General features: G+C 42.7%; 1 protein-coding gene across 1 annotated transcript in view; it reads left to right on the plus strand.

Annotated features, from left to right (window-relative positions):
* Positions 1-24,698, plus strand: part of VPS53 (VPS53 subunit of GARP complex) — a 124,415-nt gene that overhangs the window by 94,527 nt on the left and 5,190 nt on the right. The window contains exons 18-19 of the mRNA XM_069603041.1: positions 7,518-7,666; positions 11,644-11,713. Coding sequence (XP_069459142.1) covers positions 7,518-7,666; positions 11,644-11,713 — 219 coding nt within the window. The remainder of the gene's footprint in view (positions 1-7,517; positions 7,667-11,643; positions 11,714-24,698) is intronic.

Here is a 24,698-nt window from a genome sequence, read left to right on the forward strand (position 1 = left end):
TCCCCTGTTAAGCTGTGAACAACTTGAGGGCTGTGTCTTAATCATTTTTTGATCTCCCCGGCACAGCACAGTACTTGCTTAACAGTAGTACTCCTGGAATGACTTTGAAGGTAAAGAAAGCAGAAAGAACAGAACAAAAGTGTGTAGACACTCACTTCACCAAGGAATGGTGACCAGGTGAGGCAGAGGTGGTAACTCTGCTGCCCAGAGTTAGCTGGGTGGAGTTGGCAGACAGTAGGAGACTCAGGCATCTTATAAATGGCAGGATCATGGAAGCCTTGAAGCCTTCAGGCACATCCAGGTGCTATTGAGGATGAGGTGATGATCCTCAGTGGTACTTAATAGCCAGGATTCTTCACCAAGGAGCATCCTGGAGCAGACTGAAGCTGGAAATAGGAAATGCCCACATTTAGCTGTTTGTTCCCCAGCTGTGGGCAAAAACCCCGCTGCTAGTGAAGGAGAGAAGAACACAGAGGGGCAAATTTGGTAGAAAATCCACAGGAATGGCTTTAAACGGGCCAAACTCACAAGGAGGAAGCACAATACAAGTAAACTTTAGTGGTTTCTCTGAACCTGTAGACAGTGAGATAGTGTTGAGATAGTGTTATTGATAAGTTATGTCAAAATTACCCTTCAGACCGCTTTCCCCTCCCAAATTGCATTATTTTCTCAGATGAGCTCTGTGAGATGATGAGTAAGTTGCTATTTACGGAGCGCTTTACCAGAAATCAGCACCCAAAGGCATTACTGCGTTTAATTCTGACAAATATATAAGGTTCCTGTGTTAGTTCCTTCTCAGTTTTGCAGATAAGGGAACGGAAACTCATCAGATCTCTTAGTTAAAATGCAGCAGAGCCAGAATTCAGACCCAGGTCTCTCCTCTGTGCAGTAACACACCACACTTACAGAGTAAGTTAGTCTTTTGGCATATGTGGAAACTGAGGCAAAATTCAGCCTGAGTAATTTGTCTAAAAACAGAAGAATGTGACAGTGTATGCTCAGTACTGGTGGGTTCACATGAGCGTGTTTTCATGCTTACTTGACCATGAGCTCCTCAAGCATTCAGAAGCATCCTGTTGGATACTGGTCTTCAGCTTTTCTCAATCTGACACCATGACTTTCCTACAGGGAAGAAAACAGGTTGAGCAGCCAACCCAAGTATTGCAGCCTGCTCTGCACATTTCTCCAGAAAACTAATGGATTATCATTCTGGCATGTGTGTTACTTGGTTTTCTTCTTCATAATATGTCCAAGGTCATAGCGCTTTATAACAGCAAAGCCAAAAATAAAACCGAGTCTCCTGATTCTTGAAAAGGAAGTTGTTTGGAGTGCTTTGGTGGAAACCATGTGAAGAGTTCTGTCTTTTAAATGTAATTTCTGTGAATTCTTAAGAATTCATATGTCTCTGCCAGATGCTGATGATCAGTGTAATTTCTTTGCCTGTTCAGTCAGAGAAAGTGGTACTCAGCCGTGGAATGTATTGTAGCTTTTAACCCCTGATGTGTACATGTTGTGTAACAGAAAGGGCAACAATAAGATTGCAATCCTTCAGAATGAATGTGGCAGAAAAAGGTCAGTGAGCACAGTCTTATTTCCTTTTGTTGTCCAGAATAATTGGAATTCTTGAGCCTCCTAGAAATTGGAAGCTAAAGAAAGCAATTCAAGTTTCCTTAAAAAAAATAATAATAATAATTAGTATGCCTGAGTATGACCTTACAAGTAGGATTTTTTTTTTTTTAATCTGTGGCTTCCTTAAAGGGAACCATTGGTCCCATGGTCCTCCTCACTCTGTCCTTCCTAGGGCTACTCACATCCCTAGGTTGAAAGAATCTAAGTCTCTGTCCAGAATCAAACAGATTTAGCTTTTAGCCCATTAATGATAGTTTTAAGGGGAAAAAAAAAAGAACAAACAGAAGAAACTGAACAAATTAAATTTCCTTACAGTCTGGCAAGTAATTTCTATTAGATTTCAAGATCGTGAACATGTACTCATTTAGGAGGCCACCTTAGTATTCCCCAAAGACATTTCAAAATAGCCAGAACAGTCCTCAAATCTGTTCTCATTTCCCTCAGTTATTAAAATGTAGATCTGTTTCAGGAGACTCACAGGGCTCCATGGTTAAGAAATCCTCATTTCCGTCTACCACCTATAATCAAGGCACATCTTTCTTCATAAAAGATTTTTTTTTTATTATGACCAAAGCAAATTACCTTCATTATAGAAAATCACAGATTTTTAAAAAGAAGAAAATTTAAACCACCCATAATTCCAATTAACAAACATATTTCAGTCTTTCTTCTTATGCCTATATTTTCTTTATCTATGTTCATTTTTGGCTGTGCTGGGTCTTCGTTGCTACACAGGCTTTTCTTTCTTTACGGTGTGAGGGCTTTTCATCGTGGTGGCTTCTCTTGTGCAGCACGGCCTCTAGGGCAGTAACTCAGTGCATGGGCTCAGTAGTTGAGGTTCCTGGGCTCTAGAGCACAGGTTCAGTAGTTGTGATGCACGGGCTTAGTTGCTTTACGGTGTGAGGGCTTTTCATCGTGGTGGCTTCTCTTGTGCAGCACGGCCTCTAGGGCAGTAACTCAGCGCATGGGCTCAGTAGTTGAGGTTCCTGGGCTCTAGAGCACAGGTTCAGTAGTTGTGATGCATGGGCTTAGTTGCTCTGTGGCATGTAGGATCTTGCCAGACCAGGGATCATAACCCATGTCTCCTGCATTGGCAAGCGGATTCGTTACCACTGAGCCACCAGGAAAACCCTATGCATTTATGTTTAAATAAACAAGCTTATGCTTTACATATAACCTCTTTTTCTCATTTTGCAGGTTTTAATAGTTTTCTGGGCCGTTTGAGCTGAATCTGTGGTGTTTTTAGTGACTGCCTAGTACTCCATAGTACAGAGTATTTACTGTTAAAATTGTAACAGTAGTTAACATTTACCATGGAAGTAATACATGCCAGGCACTGTGTAAGAGCACCCCATACACTGTCTTTCATTAACTGTATAGATTATAGAGGTTATCATCATCCCAGTTTTATGGCTGAGGAAACTGAGGCTCAGAGAGTTTGGTCACTTGTCCAAGTCATGCATTTAGCTGGTTGCACAAACAATATTAGGACTCATGACTGGCAACTCTAGTTTGCCTCATCTTAAGTACTGTCGTCTGTTGCCCCTGACATGTATGTGATCATTTCACTTTTGATGGATGTTAGGCTATTTCCAATTTTTCACATTTATAAATAGGCCAGCAATGGACAACTTTGTATGGGTGTGTGTTTTCCGAGCATTCATAATTACTATCTTCAGATTAGTTGCCATAAAGGAATTGTAGAGATCTAAAACTATGTAAAATGCCAAAATTTTTGATAAATATTTTCAAATCACCTGTAAGAAAGCTTATACAAATTCACCTTCCATTGGCCCAGCAGTGAATTTAAAAAAAAAAAAAATCTGAAGCCTTTATTGTTCCACTTTCTATCCTGGATCTTACTGGTTTTCCTCTCAGAGTTAAGGAATGGGTATCCCTGAGCGAAGAAGTAAGAAGAGTCATCCTTTCCTCCTCTTCTGTACCACCATCAACACCACCACATCCTCTACTTTGGACAGGCTCATCTGTACACAGATTTTGCTTGCCCCAAATTTCCTTAGTTAATTTCAAGTTCATTTCAGGTGATAACACTTATTTTGGAAAGCAGCATGATAAAGTGGAAAGAAACAGGGACTTTGGAGTTGGTCAGACCAATGTCTAGATCTTATCCCTGCAGACTTATCAGTTCATTAGGCCAGTCTCTTGATTGTCCTCACATCTGTCTTATCATCCATGAAGCAGGAATAAGAATACCTCCTTCACTGCATAATTGTCTTAAGCAGTAGGTTCATGGGAGAATGTCGATCATGATGCTTAGTACATAGTAGGTGCTCGGTAGAATGTTTCTTCTTCTTTTTTATTCCCCACACAGCACTTAGTTGAGTGCTATACTTGGGGAAGGTGCCTAAAAACAGCACACGCTTGTTGAGTGAGTAAAAGTAGCCCGGACAGACATGAGGTGTGAGCGTGTGCATGTGCGCGTGCCTGGGGCCAACATCCCAGCAGCCTTGCCCGTAACACTAGACTCTGATCGCCTGCAATGTTCCCAGACTCCACAGGTCTGAGTCTGCTCTGTACAACTTTAGTTTTGAGATAAGATGAATATGTGAGACTCTGAATTCTCGGTTGAGGAAAATTAATTTCTCAGGTGACCTCTGTGCACGTTTCACATAGCCATGGAGAAACACACATGCCGTAGTAAACTAGTGTGGGGCTCCGTCTTCTGATCAGTGGGGGAGTCAGAGGTCTCTACTGCTGTGGGCATCTCCCCAGCCTTCCCTGTGAGGGGCCACCACACTTTCCTTCCACAGGCACCAAAACACACAGGGGCTGGCAATGCCCTGAGCCCCACAACCTCCCCCTGAGGCTGTGTGGGGTCCCTGGGACTCTGGTATTGTAAATGGATCGTTTCCTTGCTTGCTGTTTCTAACAACCCTACATCTTGGTTACTGCTTCTTTTGCAAACTTGTTCTTGTCCAAATAGCACCAATGGTATTCAACCCCACCCCACTTTCTAAACAAAAAGCACAGAAGAAAAACCTTGAAGTATGGAGTTCTATGAAGTATGAAGTTCTAAAGGTCAGCTGCAAAGTTCACCTGGAAAAGTTGGAGTCTTATTTCCACTAATGGCTTTGCAGGATGTTTGTTCTTCCAGTGCAAGCTACTGTTTTATGTCCCTTGATCACTGTGTATCTCATTAGCTTCTCCGTGAGAAACCGGGCTCCCCTTGAACTAAGGCTGAGTTAAGTACTGTTTTTTGTTTGTTTGAAATAATTAACATGTGTCTAGGAAACAGCCCAGTGTAGTGCTTGGGTTTAAGATGGGCTTGGGCTGCCTTCACTCTGCCATTGATCAGCTGAGTGACTTTGGGCCTCTTCTCTTTGAGCTTTTTCAGTCTCCTTGTCAGTAAGACTGCTGTAAGTAAGATCATGTGTGAATAGCAAAGGAGATGATGTGTGCCAAATGCCGGGCCAAATGACCTGCACACAATAGGTCTTGATGTAGGTACATTGGCACATTCGAGTTACAACCCAAACCCTAAGTCATCAAGGGGGAAGATGGCAGAGCTGTGGCTGGACAGCATTACTGCTGGCTGTATTTTGCTCATTTTTTAGAGAATAGTCTGAACAATGTCAACTTTCATTGTTTTCCAGTACTTTAAATTCTTTTCTTATTCCACAAAGCTGGCTTAATTTTTTTTTAATTTTTATTAATTTTTGGCCACACCAAGTGGCGTGTGGGATCTTTGTTCCCCAACCAGGGATCAAACCTCTGACCCTGAAGTGAAAACACAGTCTTAACCACTGGACCTCCAGGGAAGTCCTGGGTTGACTTAAATTGAAACTCATGAATCCATTTGACTTTTGTCAGTACTTCATTTGTCTTGACCGATGGAGTTTGAAATGGCCTAAGTATTCAGGAAAATCGGATCTTTCACCTAGATTCCCAGTGTGGACACATACTAACATGGCCAGTGGTGGTCAAGAGGAGGCAGCTCTCCAGCAGGAACTTGAACTCTCAGACTGCGAGCTCCGTCTTGCCCCAGAGTTGCTTTGTAACCGATGACAGGGCATGTCACCACCTCCCACTGTGGTTGTCTTCTGTCAATGGAGAACCATCGTGCTTAGATAATTGTTTACGAACTTTTCGAGCTGTTGAAACGTCAACTGCTGCCTGCTTGGAAAAGAGCAGTCATTACTATGGATAAGCTTTGCGTTCGGTGGAGGGCGGAGCTCACTGTGCGTTTGTTCCCCGGGGGCCTTCTGCCGCGGAGCTGCTGACAAGCTGGGAGTGGACGATGAAGTGTAGATGGTAACAGCACCTGCCAATTCTGGCCTCACCCTGTGAGCTCATTTAAGCCCCCCTAGGATGTTCATTGTTTGAATGGGTCACACCTTTCATATCAGATGGGAAAAGAAGTCTCTTGAATAAAACAGAAGAGGATGAGGAAAACATTAGAAGTGGCCAAAGCATTAGAATATAAAGTCAGTTCGTATTAGACTTTTCTACCATCTCTACATCCTTTGCTTTTATTCTTTCCCCCAGTAAAAAAATTAGAGGTCCTTTTCTTTCTGGAGCCTCATTATGAAAGCTTACATAGACTTCATGTACCTGGGCCTTGGTTTTCTTATCTGTAAAATGAAGATGGAGGTGTCTTCCAGCTTTTGCATGGTTCTTTGCTTACACAGACCCAAAGCTTTTAGGCCATAAATATCTGTTGATGTGAAGAAACATTAGGACAAAACAGAGAGTCATTTGAGCTTCCCAGGAGCTGGGGGATCATCCGTGTGTACAGTATGATTCTTTTAAACACATTCTCTCAGGACTGAATTTTTCCTTTCCCCAGGAGCTCTGTAAAAATAGTATTTTCTTGCCAGAAACATCAAGGCCTCAGAAAGACTGCCTTCCTTCTATGAACATATTATACAGTTTGTGTTCGGCTCAGGATCTTTTTAACAGGCAGCTCAGCTCCTTTCTGAGAGGCTGACCCTGCAGAACCCCATCTCAGTCCTGGCCGGTGGTGTGAAGCAGGCTGGGAGCTGGTACCGCCCCTCTTCTCCAGTGTTTCCGGGGTGAGGTGGTGGTGGGAAGATCACACCACTGCTTCTTTTTCCATTTTACTGTGCATGTTTTTTCAGAGCATTTCCCCTAATTGTCCTCAGGTTGTGAGAACTGGAGCCCAGCAGGTCTCTCATTTTTTTATTTTGTTTTTAATATGTTTACTTCTTTGGCTGCGTCCAATCTTAGTCGCAACACCCAGGATCTTCATTGTGTCCTGCAGGACCTTCCACCGTGGTGCATGCACTTAGTGGCTCCGTGGCACGCAGGATCTTAGTTCCCCAACCAGGATCGAACCCAAGTCCTCTGCATTGCAAGGTGGATTCTTAACCACTGGACCCCCAGGGAAGTCTCAGGCCTCTTGATTTTGTTCACAGCCTGCCTGGTCAGAGGCCATGCAGGACCTCTCAATGACGCCCCAAACCTGCCATCCACACAGCCCCTGCCCTGTTCCCCACAGCACTGTCTTAACCTCTGAACTGCCCCTCATATTTACAGAGATGCTCTTTCCTTAAAATCCTACATAATCTCAACTGCTCTTGGAGTAAGAGTCTAATGTTTGATTATGGAAATTTTCAGTTAGATAGAAGAGTAGAAGAAATAAGCTACCAAAGAAAGCAGAGAAAATAAGCCACAAGGATTTTTTTGCACAACACAGGGAATATGGCCAGTATTTTATAATGACTATAAGTGGAGCATCACCTTTAAAAACCATTCAGAAACTAACCCAACACTGTAAATCAACTATACTTCAATTTTTAAAAACTGTGAATCACCGTACTATACACCTGTCCCTGCACCTTCCCCAGCATAACGCTGTCCTCCCGCACAGGCTCTGAAGACTTGTCCCGCCTTGTCTCCATTTGCAGATGCAGTGGCAGAATGTGGAGCACGTTGGTGACCAGAGCCCCTACGTCACCTCGGTCATCCTTCACATTAAGCAGAACGTCCCCATCATCCGTGACAACCTGGCCTCCACGCGGAAATACTTCACGCAGTTCTGCATTAAATTTGCAAAGTAAGTCCTGAGCACCCGCATCACTGGATGGTTCTGAATGCCGTGCTGACCACCAGCATGCACCCAATCCAGACGTCCCCACCATCCAAATAGTTTTTCTGTACCCCAGAGAAGCATACTAACCACACGGAATTTGCTGCTTAATGTGGTAGATCACAGTAACAGCAGCACAACCATCCACCCCCCAAGAGAGGCAGAAAGGAGTCGGGGGCTTCTGCCATTTGAACCATGTGGACGTACTGGTACCCCTGCCTGCCCCCAGGTTTGGATAATTAAAATTATTTTTCAGCAGTTTCATGTATGTATTTTGTCTCTCTGACTGGATAATAGGCTTTTGAGGATGGGAACCATGAGTTCTGTTTCTCTTGAGCCTTCTCTTCCTCCACGCCCACAGCTCTCATTCCTGTGGCTGCCAGAGTATATCCACTTGTGGACACCCATGAGTCTAGGGAAGGTACCAGAAATCAGGAAGAGCAGGCCAGGGAGCCAGTCCATTGCCAAGTAGGTGGAGTGAACACTGTGCTGTGTGTCTCCTGCCCGTCCTCCTGTGTGGATACTTCTGGCTTGTTGTTTTGAAGCAGGGAGATGTTTTGGTCCTTTGCCAGTCAGCATCTGGCCATAGCACTGTTTTCCCCAAGGCCGGACACCATGGAGGGTCAGTGCCTCCTCTGACCAATTATCAAACAAGCGTTTTGGCAGACTTCGCAGGGAAGGGCTTCGGGATGAACGGCCCTGTCCAAACTACTGAAGTGAGGTTATTCTCATCCAGGTCCCCAAGGATGGTTTAGGGCTCCAAGTTTCTGTCTTCCCCAGATCTCTCCCAGTTTGTGTTCAACTAAGGCTTTCCCTCCCCCTCACACACGAGCCCCTAAAGAGCAACAATTACGGTGTGGCTTGTGGCCTGAGCTTTAGTTCCCAGTGTGTCAGGAAAGGCTCTAGTGGACCCTCCCAGGAGGCATTAATGTGTGCAGGACAGCAGATGGGCCGGGAGCTGACACCCCTTCCACTCTCGGGGTGCTCATTAGCGCAGGTTAAAAGCCCTGCTGATAAATCACACTGTGACACTCCCCATAACTCCCAGTAGGAACAGTGTCTCTATAAAAATTTACTGTAACCAAGAATCTCCAGTGCGGTTGCACAGGAGCCTGATGGAGCTGATGTTGAAGCGAGGAAGGGATCTGTTTACTTCACTAGTCCCAGTACCAGCTCACCTTCTCTCAATGCCCTTGGCTCTCACATTAAGCCCATATTGGGGGAGCTGGGCATAGGATGCCATCTCTCACATCTGGAAAAGTTTAACCTGTAATCTAGAAAGTGGATCCTTAATTTAATCCATGGTACCCTCTCATCACTGTAAAATCCCAGCTGAAGACCAGAACCTTCAGATGGGGCCTGTGAGAACACACTTCTTCAGCCAAGAGTAGTCACTGCCACCACTGCAAGGGTCTGGAGGAGCCCCTGGCAGTTATCCCTCACATTGCTGGAACTCTTCCCCCAAAGACGTCTCCCTGATCCTTATGTTTTCCCCACCCCTCCCCCTATAGTCCAGCACACAGAGCCAGATGAAGCGCATGATCAAAACCTACTTAGTTTGAAGTACCTTAGGTTATAAACTGTGTGCTGTTGCAGTTAGTTGTAGTTCAGTCTCATCGTACTTTTTGGCCTGACTCCAGTTCAGAGCTGGAAGAATCCATGCCACATAGTCCCTTGCTCTCACTGCCTCCTGATCAGTTAGCTGGCCTTCCCCTAGATCTGACCTCTGGGGCTGACATTTCTTTCCCTCTAACTTTATTATCTCACTATTGGTCTCTGAAGCAACAACAGTCTGCTATTTAGACATCAAGATCACCCCCCTGGTGGAAACTACTGTTTGAACCACAAGTGACTTCCCTCATCCACTCAGTGGGTTCTCCTCCATTCAGTAATGGGCATGATGAGACAGATCTCTTAATAGTGATTGGGAGGAAAAAAAAAAGAGAAGTCATATAAACTTCCTGGTAAAGTCCTGGTACCAAGCCGACATTTAAAAATTATTAGCTGCTGCCATCATTATTTATTGTTCATTCAGCATGCAGCCCCTTAAGCACCCACTGTGTTCCAGCTGCAGAATTCAGTGCTTTGACTGAGTAGACGTGGTCCCTGGCTTCATTTGCCTTACGGTCAAGTGGAAGGAAATAAACATGTCAGCAAATAAGTATAACCAGGTAGGTTATTTATTAGGGTGGAGGTCTGTGGACTCTGCAGAGTATGGTGGAGGGGACTGAGGAGAGGCTTCACAGGAAAGCTGTCCTTGAGCAGAGTCCGGGAGATACATGTGTGTCCTGACCCGCAAGGTGGTGGGGAAGGCATTCCGGGCAGAGGGAGCAGTGTGAGCAAAGGCACAGAGGATTCAGATTGCCTAGAGTCGTAGGATCTGCATGTGGCCAGCCAGCCTGAATCACAAGATACCAGGGCTCAGCGAGATGGGGCTAGACAGTCAAGGAAGGTCTATCTGCAAGAGTTGTGATCAGAGGAAGGTCCTAACCATATTTGCATCTGAAATAAATCCCATTAATGGCTGATGGATTAGAAGTGATGAGGCTGAAGGTTGGGAGACCAGTTAGGAAACAACTGAAAGAGCTCTAGTGAGGAGGAGAAGGGCAGCAGCCAGGGCATGGTCAGGAAGGGTGGGTGTGGGTTTTGAGGGAAGAACTGAGAACTTACTGGATTTCGGGGTTGAGGGCAAGTCTGTGGCTTCTGACTTGAATGCCTGTGCAGAGGAGATCTAGTCTCTGAGCCTGGATCCAGGGTAGGGCAGAGTCTTGGATGTGCTGGGGTGGAGGTGCCAGTGCCATGCCAGTGGGCTCTCCAGTAGGTCTCTCAGAGTGGCACAAACCTTCTGGAAAAAATGTAGAGAGAACAAAGAGAAAGGGCAGGCATGAGCCTGAGAGCAGCTTGTAAAGTGAGGAGAGGGAAGGCTGGCCAGCCTTTACCTCAACCTCCAAGTCTTGCTTTCGGCCATGGGCGCTATGTTCTCCTGGTCTTCGAATCTGGCCTGATTTTAGCCATTTCTGGTTCCCATGCCTTCTGTTCAGCAGCAGTACAACTCAGCCTTCCCTACTCAGGGCTCTGCAGGGTTTTCTTAAAAAAAAACCCTCCTGACCTGTTAAAATTATCTTCTCCCTTTCCCCAGATGAGCATCATCAATCCACCTGGCCAGGTTGCCCTTCAGTCCCCAGTAAATTTTTTGGAGATTGTGTATTTTGTTCCCTGATCTGACAGTTACTCCCTTAGCAATTATTTCCTATGTTCGCATTTAAGGTCCCATAACCACCTCATGTATATTCGGTTGTCACATCCATTAGGATGTTTTCAGCTACTCGTCATAGAAGGCCTGACTCAAAATGACTTAAGCAGTGAATTTTTAATTTCATGTAACCAAAGTCTGGAGATCGGACAGATCCCAAGATGGCTGATGCAGTGGTTCAGCAATGTTACTAAGGACCCAGGTTCTCTACTGACCCTGCTCTCCTTGGGCCTGGCTTCATCCTTAGAACAGTGGGAAAATGACAGCTCTAGATGTTAAATCCAAATACACAAACAGGCTGAAAAAGAAGAGAGTCTTGCCCCCGCTGTGCAGTGAAGTCCTTCCCTCCCGCTGGCTTGGATCATGTCCTCAAATTGTCAGCACCAGCAGCAGTCACCCAAGGAACCCCATGCTCTGCCTGGCTGAGGCTAATTAGAATCCACCTCTGTTGTTTAGGAGGAATCAGCTTTTCCCCAGCATCCCAAGGCCAGATTTACCTAAATAAAACCAGGGCTTTCATTAGGGGGTGGGGGGGAGAAAAAGAATCCATGCTGGTAGGACATAAGAATATCTACTTTAATTCTCCATTTTCTTCAGAAGGAAGTATAAGAACTTTAAAAAATGAAAAATTTCTGCAGTTCTTTACCAAAGAGAAAATGAACCTAATCCGTCACTTCTTTTTTATCCACAGCTCCTTCATTCCCAAGTTCATCACCCACCTCTTCAAGTGCAAGCCAATCAGCATGGTGGGGGCAGAACAGGTGAGGTGAAGCTGGTATAGGGCTGTTCCCCTCGCTTTTATTGTGGATCAGACCACATATTTCTAGTCCAGAGGCACTACGTAAACGTAAAACCACCAGTTTCCCCTGTTTGAGGACAGAATGATGATCTGGCAGCTTAATTCATTCATCCATTTATTTAAAGCATTTTTTTCCATTGAGCACACCCCCTAAGTACCTGGGCCTGATTCTAGGGACAGGGCATACCACAGTGAACAGGCAGACAAGACCTCTCCTTCACGATGTTTACACTCTAGTAAGAAAAGACAGATAACATACAAGTAACAGATAAGTCAGAAGATCATTTTTACCTCAGTATGCAGGGTATAAAGCTAGGTTATCTGAAAGAATACCTTAGGAGCATGATAGTCATTATATTCTTTATGTATTTATGTGCCACGTGCTTAGCCACTCAGTCGTGTCCGACTCTTTGCAGCCCCATGAACTGTAGCCTACCAGGCTTCACTGTCTGTGGAATTTTCCAGTCATATTTTTATAGAGAAGCATTCTGTTAAAATATTTATTTACCCATTCATTCGGCTGCTTCAGGTGTTAGTTGCAGCACATGGAATTTCCCCTGCATCGCGTGGAATCTTCCTGTTTCAGTACACTGACTCTCTAGTTGCAGTGCGCAGGCTTAAGTAGTTGCGGCATGTGGGCTGAGTTTCTCCACAACACATGGGATCTTAGTTCCCCAACCACAAATCAAATCCATGTTCATGCATTGCAAAGTGAAAGTGTTTTAGTCACTCGGTTGTGTCCTACTCTTTGCGACCCCATGGACAGTAGCCCTTCAGGCTCCTCTGTCCAGGGAATTCTGCAGGTAAGAATACTGGAATGGGTAGCCATTCCCTTCTCCAGGGAACCTTCCCAACCCAGAGATCAAACGTGGGTCTCCCACATTGCAGGCTGATTCTTTCCTGTCTGAGCCACCAGGGAAGTGTATTGCAAGACAGATTCTTAACCACTGGACTACCATGGAAGTCCCTAAGTATATTCTTCACATATTTATATTCTGAATATTCTCTGTTCTATGAGGAGTAGTGGCTTTAGGCTGGATGGTTGGAGGAGGCACCTCTGAGAGCTGGGGCCGGAGGAGGACTAGGAGAAAAGCATCTGGGCAGAGGGAGCCACAGTGGCTCTCGGTTACTCTGGGTCCTAGTGGCTGGGGCAGAGGCCGCCTACGAGCAACAAGCAAAGACAGGCGTATCTTTTTGGTACGGAGAAGCTCTGTTCACCTCACCCAGCGAGTCTTCCTCCATCAGCCCCACCCTGCTCACTTGAGTTCTATGCCTCGAGACATGTCTACATAGATGGTGCTGCCTCAGCACTGCTGAGTTGAATTGGGTGCCATGGCAGTTGCCTCTGCTCAGATACCACCTGTTCACACTCTGTAATTTGAACAGCTTGAGTTTGGAGAACAGTTTAAGCTCCTTTAAAAACAAACAATAATATTCAGCCCCTAATTCATTTTCTGTTTGTTTATAATTGTTCAAGCCATTTAATTGTAGCTCCTTAATCTTCATACAGATGTAAACAGAAGGCTCAGTTTGCCTTTATTCTCATTATTTTCGAAGGTTTAGTTGTTCTTTGTTTTTAATTGAAGTACAGTTGATTGACAGTGTGGTATTAGTTTTAAGTGTACAGCAGAATGATTCAGTTATATGTATACATATATCTATTCTTTTTCAGATTCTTTTCCCTTAGAAGTTATTACAAAATATTGAGTATGGTCCCCCAGCCCCTAATTATTTAAAAACACTTACTTAGATGCAAACTGTTCATGTACTGATCATATGTGATCCCTTTATATTCATTAAAATAAATCCTCTGTAGACCTTTATTCAGCAATACTGAACTGATTTCAGTTGCTTTCTATATTTGAAAGAACTATATTTTTAAGTAAGGAGAATATATAATTCAAGGCATTTCCATAACTCCTGCTCTTCCACTGGATTAGTTGACTGGGTGGTGGCTCAGCTCTCCTAGCTCCGTGACTTGCCCCAACCCTGGGCCCTTGGCCGTGCTGGTCTGAGTCAGGCCTCAGGAGGGCGGCAGGTCAGCATGTGCCCTGGTGTATCATGGGTCCATCAAAAAATATCAAAGCCAGAGATGTAATACCTGTGAATAACAGGCATCTCTTGAATCTCATAAGTGCTGTATGTTTTATACTCTTTTTGTAAGTGAGTGGCCTTCCTACACTATAGCAAGGCAGTAGGTGTGAGCCTTAAGGTTATGGGCTCCAGAATCACTAAGGTCTGATGCTGAATCCTGTCTCTGCCACCCAGCAGCTGTTTGTCTTTAGACAAGTTACTTACCCTTCAAGGGCTTTAGTTTCCTCATCTATAAAATGGGGATAATCACAGTACCACCTCACAGGGTAGTTGTGAGGATTAAACAAGATAATGTACTGAAGAAGGTCAGCAAGGAGATCAAACCAGTCAATCCTAAAGGAAATCAACCCTGAATATTCATTGCAAGGACTGATACTGAAGCTCTAATACTTGGCCATCTGATACAGAAAGCCGACTCACTGGAAAAGGTCCTGATGCTGGGAAAGACTGAGAGCAGGAGGAGAAGGGGGCAACAGAGAATGAGATGGCTGGATGGCATCACTGACTCAATGGATGTGAGTTTGAGCAAGCTCCAGGAGATAGTGAAGGACAGGGAAGCCTGGCCTGCTGCAGTCCATGGGGTCACAAAGAGTCAGACACAGCTTAGTGACTGAATAACAACAGTGCATTGAAGTGCTTGACCCAACATCAGGCACATGGGAAGCCCTCGAGAAATGCCAGCTCTTACTATTAATAGTTTGTTTCTCTGTCAGTGCCTGTCTTCTCACATGGAAACATCTAGTCAATGCTTGACGTGGGCTGTCTGGCTGACCAGCTTAGCAGAGTCAGAAGCATTGTTTCAGCAAACGTCCTGGGAAGTTGTGTGGACTCAGACACTAATCGACTGCGTCTGAGTGTAGAGTTTCAGTGTTTGGAAATCCTTGCCGCTTGCACGTCAGAAGCACAGAATGAACCCTCTCCTCGGGAAACAGCAGAATAATGCCCCAGCACGTCCAGCTTCATGAGCACATGTTCACCGGGGACCCTCTGTTCACCTCACTGCTGTGTGTGATGAGAGAGGGCATAGAGTGGTTGCTCTTAGTGGGTCCAAGAGAAGCTTTGGATTCTGTTTCTGGTCTCTAGAAACTAATTTTTTCAAGTCTCTAGAGTTGATGAAGCCCCTGGAACAGAGTTGACTCATTGGGAACATGTTTCCATGAGTTTGCAGCTCTGCCCAGGCCTTGCAAGCTGATTTAGTGTTCAGCAACCATGCTATTTTCATCTTGTCACATGAATCCAATGTCATATCTATTTTCCTCAGATTTTCCTTTCTCTAAAAGAATGTTAAAATAATCAACTCAGACTCCAAAAGCCCGCATCTTCAGAAAAATATCAGTTTGGCCAGTATTCTGCTTTGAGATCTGAATGAGAAAACCATCTGGAAACTGGCTTTTGACTTCATCAGACCCCAGACAAACGTGAGTGGGTGGCAGGGGAGCATTGATCTCAATAGGCCCTGCCTCGGGTGAGAGTGGGGAGGCCATGAGTAGGAACTATAGGGCATCGTGGCCCTTGGAAGCTCCCCACATGAAGTTCAGGTTTAGCTGGGGTCCATGCTTGCCAGAGTATCTGGGCTTAGAAGCCCATGCAGTCATGGAGCTGGAGGCATGATCACTCAAGCAGCAAAACCACAGGAAACTGGAAGTTACCAGAGAGAAGTTCATAGATTAAGACAGATTCTGGGACTTCCCTTGTGGCCCAGTGATTAAGACTTCACTTTCCAGTGCAGGGGTACGGGTTCAGTCCCTGGTCGGGAAGCTAAGATCCCACATGCTTCTCAGCCAAAAAACCAAAACATAAAACAGAAGCAGTGTCATAACAAATTCAATAAAGACTTTAGAAAATGGTCCACATTTTTTTAAAAAATTGTTAAAACTCCTGCTTAAAAAAAAGAAAGAAAAAAGTCTTGATGAAACAGATTCTGTCACAAGTCTTATAGCAGCTGTAATCCAAGTTTAACAAAAGCTGTGAGAGTCAAGGATTGAGGCCTAATCTCAGAGGCCTCTGCCACAAAGGTACTAGATCCTAATTTTAGATTGCATTTTAATACTTGTGTCAAAAATAGTAAAGGAGACATTTTCCTGCTCCTGATTCTTTCCCTGATCACTGTATAAAGTAAATTATTTCTCTTTGGGCCCCAGAGTCTGCCTGAGCAATTGCAAGGGCATGCGGAACTGAACCATACCAGTATTTGTCATGCTTCTTGCTAGTTTGTGATTTTCAGAGAATCTTGTGGGATTTGCAGGGTCATTAATTAATCTTTTGGCCACAGTATGTATGACCAAGCACACAGTAGAAATGGAATCCGTTTGCACAAACTTACAGAGGAAGCAGCTCACTGTTGTGTCAGGAAAAGGACCCAGGGTATTTTTAAGCACTCCTTTGGGGGGGAAAAAGTGTACTAATAAAATTTAATACATGTAAATGACCACTTTTTAAAAGAACAACAAAACCTCAGCAAGCTAGGAATAGAAGAAAATGTGTTAAAGGTGATTTTATTTTAAAAGGGTATATACAGAAACATATGTGATGGTCTACACGGATAAATCCATTTGTCGAAACTGTACAGTTAAAAATTATACATTTCAGTGTATATAAATTTAACCTTAGAAAAATTAAGTGAGGGACAGGGAGTGGTTGCAGCAGGGTTTCCCAGCCTCTGCACTATTGACATTTGGGGCTAGAGAAGCTTTTTTGTTGTGGGGCTGCCCTGTGCATTATAAGATGTTTGGCACCATCCCTTACCACTACCCACTAGTTGTCAGTGATACCCTGCCAATGTTGACAACCAAGAATACATCCAGACATTGCCAGATATCCAGGCCGGGGGTGGGAGGATGAACTAACACCCCCCTCCCCCAGCTGAGAGCCAGTGTATTGTAGGCATAGATGAACTGAGATGAGCATGTGAGAATGTCTCTGGTTAATACAACTGACTGCATAAGGAGTCACTGTATTCTGTTTATGTCATACATGTTTGAAACTCTCCATAATAACAAGATTTTTTTTTTTAATGTAGTGGTCCACCCTCACATAATACCCACTTTAAGTGATATCCACAATTAAATTTTGAGAAATGACACAAAACTCAATTAGTGCTTAAAGTAAGTTCCTTCTAGATTTTCTGATTATGGAATGTGTGTTCAGAAAAGCTAAACTTTCTCCTTCCCTTTTTTTCAATGTACTGTGTATCTGCACACTGTAGAGCTTTCTCCCCTTTGTTCAGCCCTTCTCTATTTCTAAGGAGCTTTTTGAATCTCTTCACTCCCTAACCGCTCACTTTTCTCTGTCTTGTTAGCTCTGGCCCATCTTGACTTTTATGAGACCATCCTGTCCACCGAGAACTTGAAGCCTCCTCTATCACTCAGTCGAAAAGGGGCCTCCCTTTGTGCCACACAGAGCAAAGAGACAGGCACAGCCACACTCCACAGGGGTTTATGCCCATGGCAGGATCATCAAGGTCCTGGAGATGGGAGGACCGAGCAAGCTCATGAATGAAATGAACCGGTTAATAGGAAAAAAAACTGCTGTAAACATCACGCTTAATGGTCAAATATAGAAAGATTTTTCTCTTGACATTAGGAACAAGACAAAGATGTCTGCTGTCAACATTTCTGTCCCATGTTGCCCTTGAAGTCCGGGCCAGGAAAATAAGGCAAAAAATAAAATTTTAAAGAAATAAAAGGTATACAATTAGAAGGGAAAAAACAAAGCTGTCATTTTTCACATTTTACAGAGAACATGACTGTGATTGACAATATCCAGAAGAATCTATAGACAGACTATTAGAATAGAAATTTAGTAGGCGGGGGCCAATAAAAGGTCAGTATTTAAATTATTTTCAATATTTGTATATACCAGCAACAAACAATTTAAAAAATTTTAATGAAACTATATACAGTAAAATCTAGGTGGTAATAAGTATTTTTAAAATGTGAGTCTTCTACACAAAAAATGATACAGTATTAAGAGATATTAAGGAAAATCTTTAAAATGACAGGAAGGTCCATGTTCATATGTTAAAAGACTCAATACTTTTTTTTTTTTAAATTTTTGGTCACTCTGCATGACATGTGGGATCTTAGTTCCCCAGCCAGGGACTGAACCCATACTCCCTGCACTGGCAGCAGAGTCTTAACCACTAGACTTCTAGGGAAGTCCCATGAGCTCAGTATTTTTAAAATGTCAATTCTTTCAAAGTTATAGATAGAGTGAAATCCCAGCAGGGGTGGGATGGGTGCTTGTGGGTGTGAATGTAAATTGATAATCGGATTCTAAAAGTTGGATGGAAATGCAAAAGACCAGAAATAGCTGAAATAACTATTAAGAAAGAGAACAGAGTTGGAGGATTTAAACCTCAAGATACCAGGGCTGCTTTTAATGCTAAAGTAGTTAAGCACACAGGGACAAATGGGCCAACAGAAAGGAATGGAGTTCAGAAATTGACCCACACGTACACAGACACTTGATTTATGGCAAAAGCAGCCCTATAATTCAGTTGGGAAGGGATGGTCTTCTCAGTAAACAGTGCTGGGTAATTGAATATCCACGTGGGAAAAAAATTAATCTTTATTTTTTGTAAGGAATTTTTTGATGTGGGCCATTTTTAAAGTCTTTGTTGAATTTGTTACAGTATTACTTCTGTTTTATGTTTTTCTGTTTGTGGAAGTCCCAGAAAAAAATTAATCTTAACCCTAACCACACACCATATACAAAAGTCAGTTCCCAAAAAAACAAATCAGTTCCAGTGAGGATGTGGAGAAATTAGAACCCTCATACACTGCTGGTGGAAATGCAAAATGCTGCAACTATTTGGGGAAACAGTTTGACCATTTCTCAAAATGTTAAACATGGAGTTACCATATAACCCAGCAATTCCACTCCTAGATAGAAACCCAAAAGAACTGGAAAAATGTGTCATGTAAACCGTTGTACACAGATATTCAGAGTGGCATTATTCATAATGGCCAAAAAGTAGAAACAATTCAAATGCCGATCAGTTGATGAATGGATAAACAAAATGTGGCTTAATCTTACAAGGCAATATCATTCAGTTGTAAATAGAAATGAGGTACTTACTCATGCTGCAACATAGATGAGCCTTGAAAACATTATGCTAAGTGAAAGAATCATAGACAAAAGGTCACAGAACGTATGATTCCATTTATATGGAATGTCCAGAGCCGGCAGATCCGCAAGACAGAAAGCAGACTACTGGTTGGTAAAGGCTGGAGGAGAGGAGGGAAAGAGATGCGATTGCTAATGGCCATGGAATTTATTTGTGGCATGATGAGATGTCTGGAACGGAACAGTACACTTTTATAAGTGAATTTATCTCAAAAAAAAAAAAAAAAACCAACTCCAGGTGGATTATAGCTCTGAAAATGAAAGATAAGACAACAAAACTTCTGGAAGATAAAAGGAGAATATTTTTATGACTGTGGGTTAGGCAGAGATCCCTTAACAAAACATTAAAAGTACTAATCGTAAAAGAAGAGATTATTTGGAGTACTCAAGGACTTGTTTTTGTCAAAAGACCAGCCAGAGTAGCAGATGATATTTGCAATATATGTAACTGACAGAGTACTCATATTCTAAATATATCCTTTTAAAAATCTCTAACATATCACTTGTGTGGAATCTTAAAAGGAAAAAAAAACAAAACTTGATTTCAGAGAAACAGAAAATCGAATGGTAGTTGCCAGGGGCTAGGGGAAGCAGGAAATGGAGAGACGGAGGTCAGAGGGTGCTTTCTGACTCTCTGCGACCCCATAGACAGCAGTCCACCAGGCTCCCCCGTCCTTGGTATTCTCCAGGCAAGAACACTGGAGTGGGGTGCCATTTCCTTCTCCAATACATGAAAGTGAAAAGTGAAAGTGAAATTGCTCAGTCGTGTCTGACCCTCAGCGACCACATGGACTGCAGCCTTCCAGGCTCCTCCACCATGGGATTTCCCGGGCAAGAGTACTGGAGTGGAGTGCCATTGCCTTCTCCAAGGTCAGAGGGTACACACTTTCAGTTCTAAGGTGAGTAAGTTCCAAGGACCTAACGTACAGCATGGTAACTGTAATTAATAATACAGTGTGATGTACTTGAAATTTGCTGAGAGTAGATCTTAAGCATTCTTACCACATACGCAAAAGGAGAGTTAATTATCTTGATCTTAGTAATCATTGCACAAAGTGTATGTATATCAAATAATCACCTTGTACACTTTAAATATATGCAGTTAAAGTGTATTTGTCAATTATTCCTGAATAAAGTTGAAAAATGTACTTTAGAAAAACCTCAACAAATCAATTAGAAAAAAGATGATCAGCCAGTAGAAAAGATGGTAAAAGACTTGAACAGGTGCTTCAAAAAGAGGCTCGCCAGTAAGCATATTAATTGTCTAGGGAAATGTAAATTAAAATCACAGAATCAGAATGGCTAAAATTAAAAAAGACCAAGAATACCAAGTGTTGGTGAGAATGTAAAGCAACTGGAACTTTCAGGCATTACTGATAGGACTGGAAATTAGTACAACCAAACTGGAAACCTATCAGACAGTCTCTACTAAAGCTAAACATGTGCCTACCCCTTGATCCGGCAATTCTACGTAGATGCTACCCCCAGAGAAATGAGGGTGTGTGGCCACCAAAGACATGTACAAGAATGTTCATAGCAGGTTAATGAGCAGCAGGCCAGTCCTGAGGCACAGAGGGCAGAAGAGTGGTAGCCTTTGTTGGGAAGGAAGAGCGTTGACTGGAAGAGAACCCGAGGAAGCCTTCTGGGATGCAGATAATGTCCCAAGTCATCTTTTTAATTTATTTTTTTAATTGAAGTATAGAGGAATTGAAGTATTGCTGCTGATGTCCAGCAAAGTGATTCTGTTATATACATGTACATATACATATATAAAGATTATATAGTCTTTTTCATATTCTTTTCCATTATAGATTATAATAAGATACCGAATATAATTCCTGTGTTATATAGTAGCACCATGTTGTTTATCTATTTTGTCCATAGTAATGTGTATCTGCTAATCCCAAACTCCTAGTTTATCCACCCCCCCACCGCCCCCACCTTTTGCCTTTGGTAACCGTAAGTTTGTTTTCTATGTCTGTGAATCTGTTCCTGTTTTATAAATAAATTCCTTTCTATTGAATTTAGATTTCAGTATATATAAGTGATATCATATGATGTTTGACTTAACTTCACTTAGTATGATAATGTCTGGGTCCGTCCATGTTGTTGCAAATGACAGTATTTCATTTTTTTGTGGCTGAGTAGTATTCCATTGTGTGAACGCAACATCTCCTTTGTCCTTTCGTCTGTTCTGTTTGTTTTGGAGTATAACTAGTTTACAGTGTTGTGTTAGTTTCTGCTCTGCAGTGAAGTGAATCAGCCGTCCCTCTTGGACCTCCCTCCCGCCTCACCCCCATCCCACCCCTGTAGGTCATCACAGAGCACTGACTTCATTCATTGGTTGATGGGGAAATGTCTCGTGTCTTTAACTAGGCAGTAGGGTGTATGTGCTGTGCTGTGCTTAGTCGCCCAGCCATGCCCAACTCTTTATGATCCCATGGACTATGGCCCACCAGGCTCCTCTGTCCGTGGGAATTCTTTAGGCAAGAATACTGGAGTGGGTTGCCGTGCCCTCCTCCAGGGGATCTTTCCTGGAGAATCAACCCAGGGATCAAATGCAGGTCTCCCACACTGCAGATGGATCCTTTGCTGTCTGAGCCACCATGGAAGCCCCATAGTGTGTATATATATGTAATAATTTATCAAGCTGTGTACTTGGTCTTTGTGTACTTTACTGTATGAAAGTTATACCTTTAAAAAAAAAAGGAACGAGGAAAGAAACAAGACATGTCCTCACCTTGGCCCACCTATTCCTCATATCCTGAACTGTTTCTTCCACATCACCTCATTTAAAAACTTAGTGTTATATAAGCGGCCTTTACCTTCTAGGAGTGTGCCTTTATTTTGTCTGCTCAAAGGTTCTATCACTGTGATAGTCATGTTGTCTCCCAAGAGGTGTCAGAGCTTTCCATTAATGCCCGATGACCCTTCCCAGGCATAGCATGCTGGCCAGCTTTGCACCCCAGTAGCCCACCAACAACATGAGCCATATCACCCCCAAAATTTTTCTCTGAGGCTCAGCCAAATTTGGCTGACAGCCACCTCTTGCCCAGTGCCTCATGCATAAGGAGATGAACTTTTAGCTATTTTCAAAGATGAAAGCCAACAGATTTTCATGATAAATGGGCCGTTTCACCTTCATTTCCCACGGACAGCCGCGAAGTCTGTCGGACTAGCTCCCACCTATTCTGACTGCATTACTTCCGGTAAAACCTGAGACCAAGTTTCCATCTGTGCATCTGTCTGGTGAGGAGAGAATTTTACTGTGACTGGCCAAGAATTGAGAATGTCCTATCTTTCAAAATATGGGAGATACTAGACGGTTATGTCTGGTTAATTCAAAACTCTTCCTGTCACTTAAGACTGTACAATTATTTATGCATATAATATTCTCTGGGAAGTAGAAAGTACAGAAAAAACAGGAAATATCCCCATACCTTTTTAAATAATCATTGATTTTTTTTTCCTGCTAGCAGATAATGCTAAGACACAGCTTTGATTTTGACAAGACGCTGAAATTCTACTACATAGAAGATAAAGTTGAATCCTTTCTAGGCCTCAGATATTTAATAGCATACTATGAAAAAAGAAGAGACGGAAAAACATAGTTCCAGTTAATAAAAGTATAGAAAATAATGTCAAGAATATCAGCTTCCCACTTAGCTTAGTCAGATCTTAACATGGTCCTATATTTGCTGTAAATCTTTTTTATATAAATTATAATTATGGCTGAAGTCCCCTGTGGACCTACCCTGCCATGCCTCTCCCTCCATGCCCAGAGATAATCACTATTCTGATTTTGATTTTATCATTCCCATATGTGCTTTGATAAGTTACATGTGTGTGTATCCAAAAATGATATATAATTTTGTTTTGCAAATGTTTAAACTTGATACAAATGGTACTATACATATCATTTCCCCAGTTGCTTTTTTTGCCCAACATAATAATGGTTTCTGAGACTTATCTGTGAGATATAGGTTGTTTGAGTCGCTTACTTTAACTTCAGTGTCATATTCCATTGCCTGAATATAGCGCTGTGTGTCTATCCATCCTGCACCATTGATGGGCATTTAGGCTGTTTCCAATCTTTTGCTTTTACAAACAGTGGATTCAAGGAACCTTTTTTGACATGGGCAAGAATTTCGCTAAAGGATATGAGTACTGTGTCACAGGTTATGCACAAATTCCACTAGAAAATAGTACTGAAATTCCCCCAAAGTGCTTCAACCAGTTTATAATACCTCATCCTAAGTGTGAGTTTCTTTGCACTATATGTGTGCCAACACTTGGTATTTCGACCTTTTTACTTTTGCCTTTCCGATGAGTACAAAATGATACACAGTTGTGGCTTTGATTTGTGTTTACAGGGTCGCTAGTGAAACTAAGTTTCAGGAGCCTGGCGGGCTACAGTCCGTGACGTTGTAAAGAGTTGGACACAACTGGGCACGCACACACAGCATTTCACAGTCCTTATGAGCACTGGCGTCGCCACTTTTGCGAGGTGCCTGTTCAAATCTTTGCCCCGTTGTTGGTATTGTTTTTACTGGGGTTGCTGTTCTTTTTCTTACTGATTTTCAGGAATCAGATCTTTTCAAATTCTTACTTGTTATCTATATATCTTTGGTGAGGTAGCTGTTAAGATCTTGGGCCCATTTTTTAGTTGGATTGTTTTCTTGTTGCTGAGTTTTTCTTGAAAAATCTTTGTATGTTTTAGATAACAATCCTTTATAAGATGTATCTTTTGCAAATACTTTCTCCTAATCTACAGCTTACCTTCTCACCCCCTTGACATTGTCTTTTGGAGAGCAAACATTTTTCATTTTAACGAAGACCAGTTTATCAGTTATTTCTCTAATAGATCATGTCTTTTTTTAAAATTTATTTATTTTTAATTGAAGGATAATTGCTTTACAGAATTTTGTTGTTTTCTGTCAAACCTCAATATGAATCAGGATACATGTATCCCCTGCCTTTTGAATCTCCCTCCCAGCTCCCTCCCCATCCCACCCTGTCAAGGTTGATACAGAGCCCCTGTGTGAGTGTCCTGAGACATACAGCAAATTCCCATTGGCTATCTATTTTACAGATGGTAATGTAAGTTTCTAATGGATCATGTCTTTGGTCTTATATCTAAAAAGTTATCACCATACCCAGGGTCATCTAGGGTTTCTCTTATGTTACCTTCTAGAAGTTTTATAGTTTTATGTTTTACATTTAGGCCTATGATCCATTTTGGGTTAGTTTTTGTGAAGGGTGAAAGGTCTATGTCTAGATTCCTTTTTCCTTTTCCTTTTTTCTTTTTTTCTTTTGCACATGGATGCTCAGTTGTAATCGAGCACCGTTTGTTGAAAAGACTGTCTTTATTCCATTGAGTTGCCTTTGCTGCTTTGTGAGTGATCAGTTGACTCTATTTGTGTGGACTGTATTTGTGATTGTATTTCTGGGCTTTCTCTTCAGCACAATTGATCTATGTGTCGTTTCACCTGTACCACACTGTCTTGATTACTTTATTATAAATCTCATCTTGGGACTTCCTGGTGGTCCAGGCAGATTTTTAACTACTAGACCACCAAGAAGTCCCAAGCTCCTGATGTTTAAATTTGGCTCAATCTCCTACGTCCTCACTAGCATCCAGAGAAACCCAAAATAGAGCAGTATGGAGTTACCATTTTTTGCCTGTTCAATAAGCAGAAATTTTAAAGACATTTGTAAGGTTCTTC

The sequence above is a fragment of the Ovis canadensis genome, chromosome 11 (genome assembly GCF_042477335.2).
Source record: "Ovis canadensis isolate MfBH-ARS-UI-01 breed Bighorn chromosome 11, ARS-UI_OviCan_v2, whole genome shotgun sequence".
Classification (NCBI taxonomy): domain Eukaryota; kingdom Metazoa; phylum Chordata; class Mammalia; order Artiodactyla; family Bovidae; genus Ovis; species Ovis canadensis.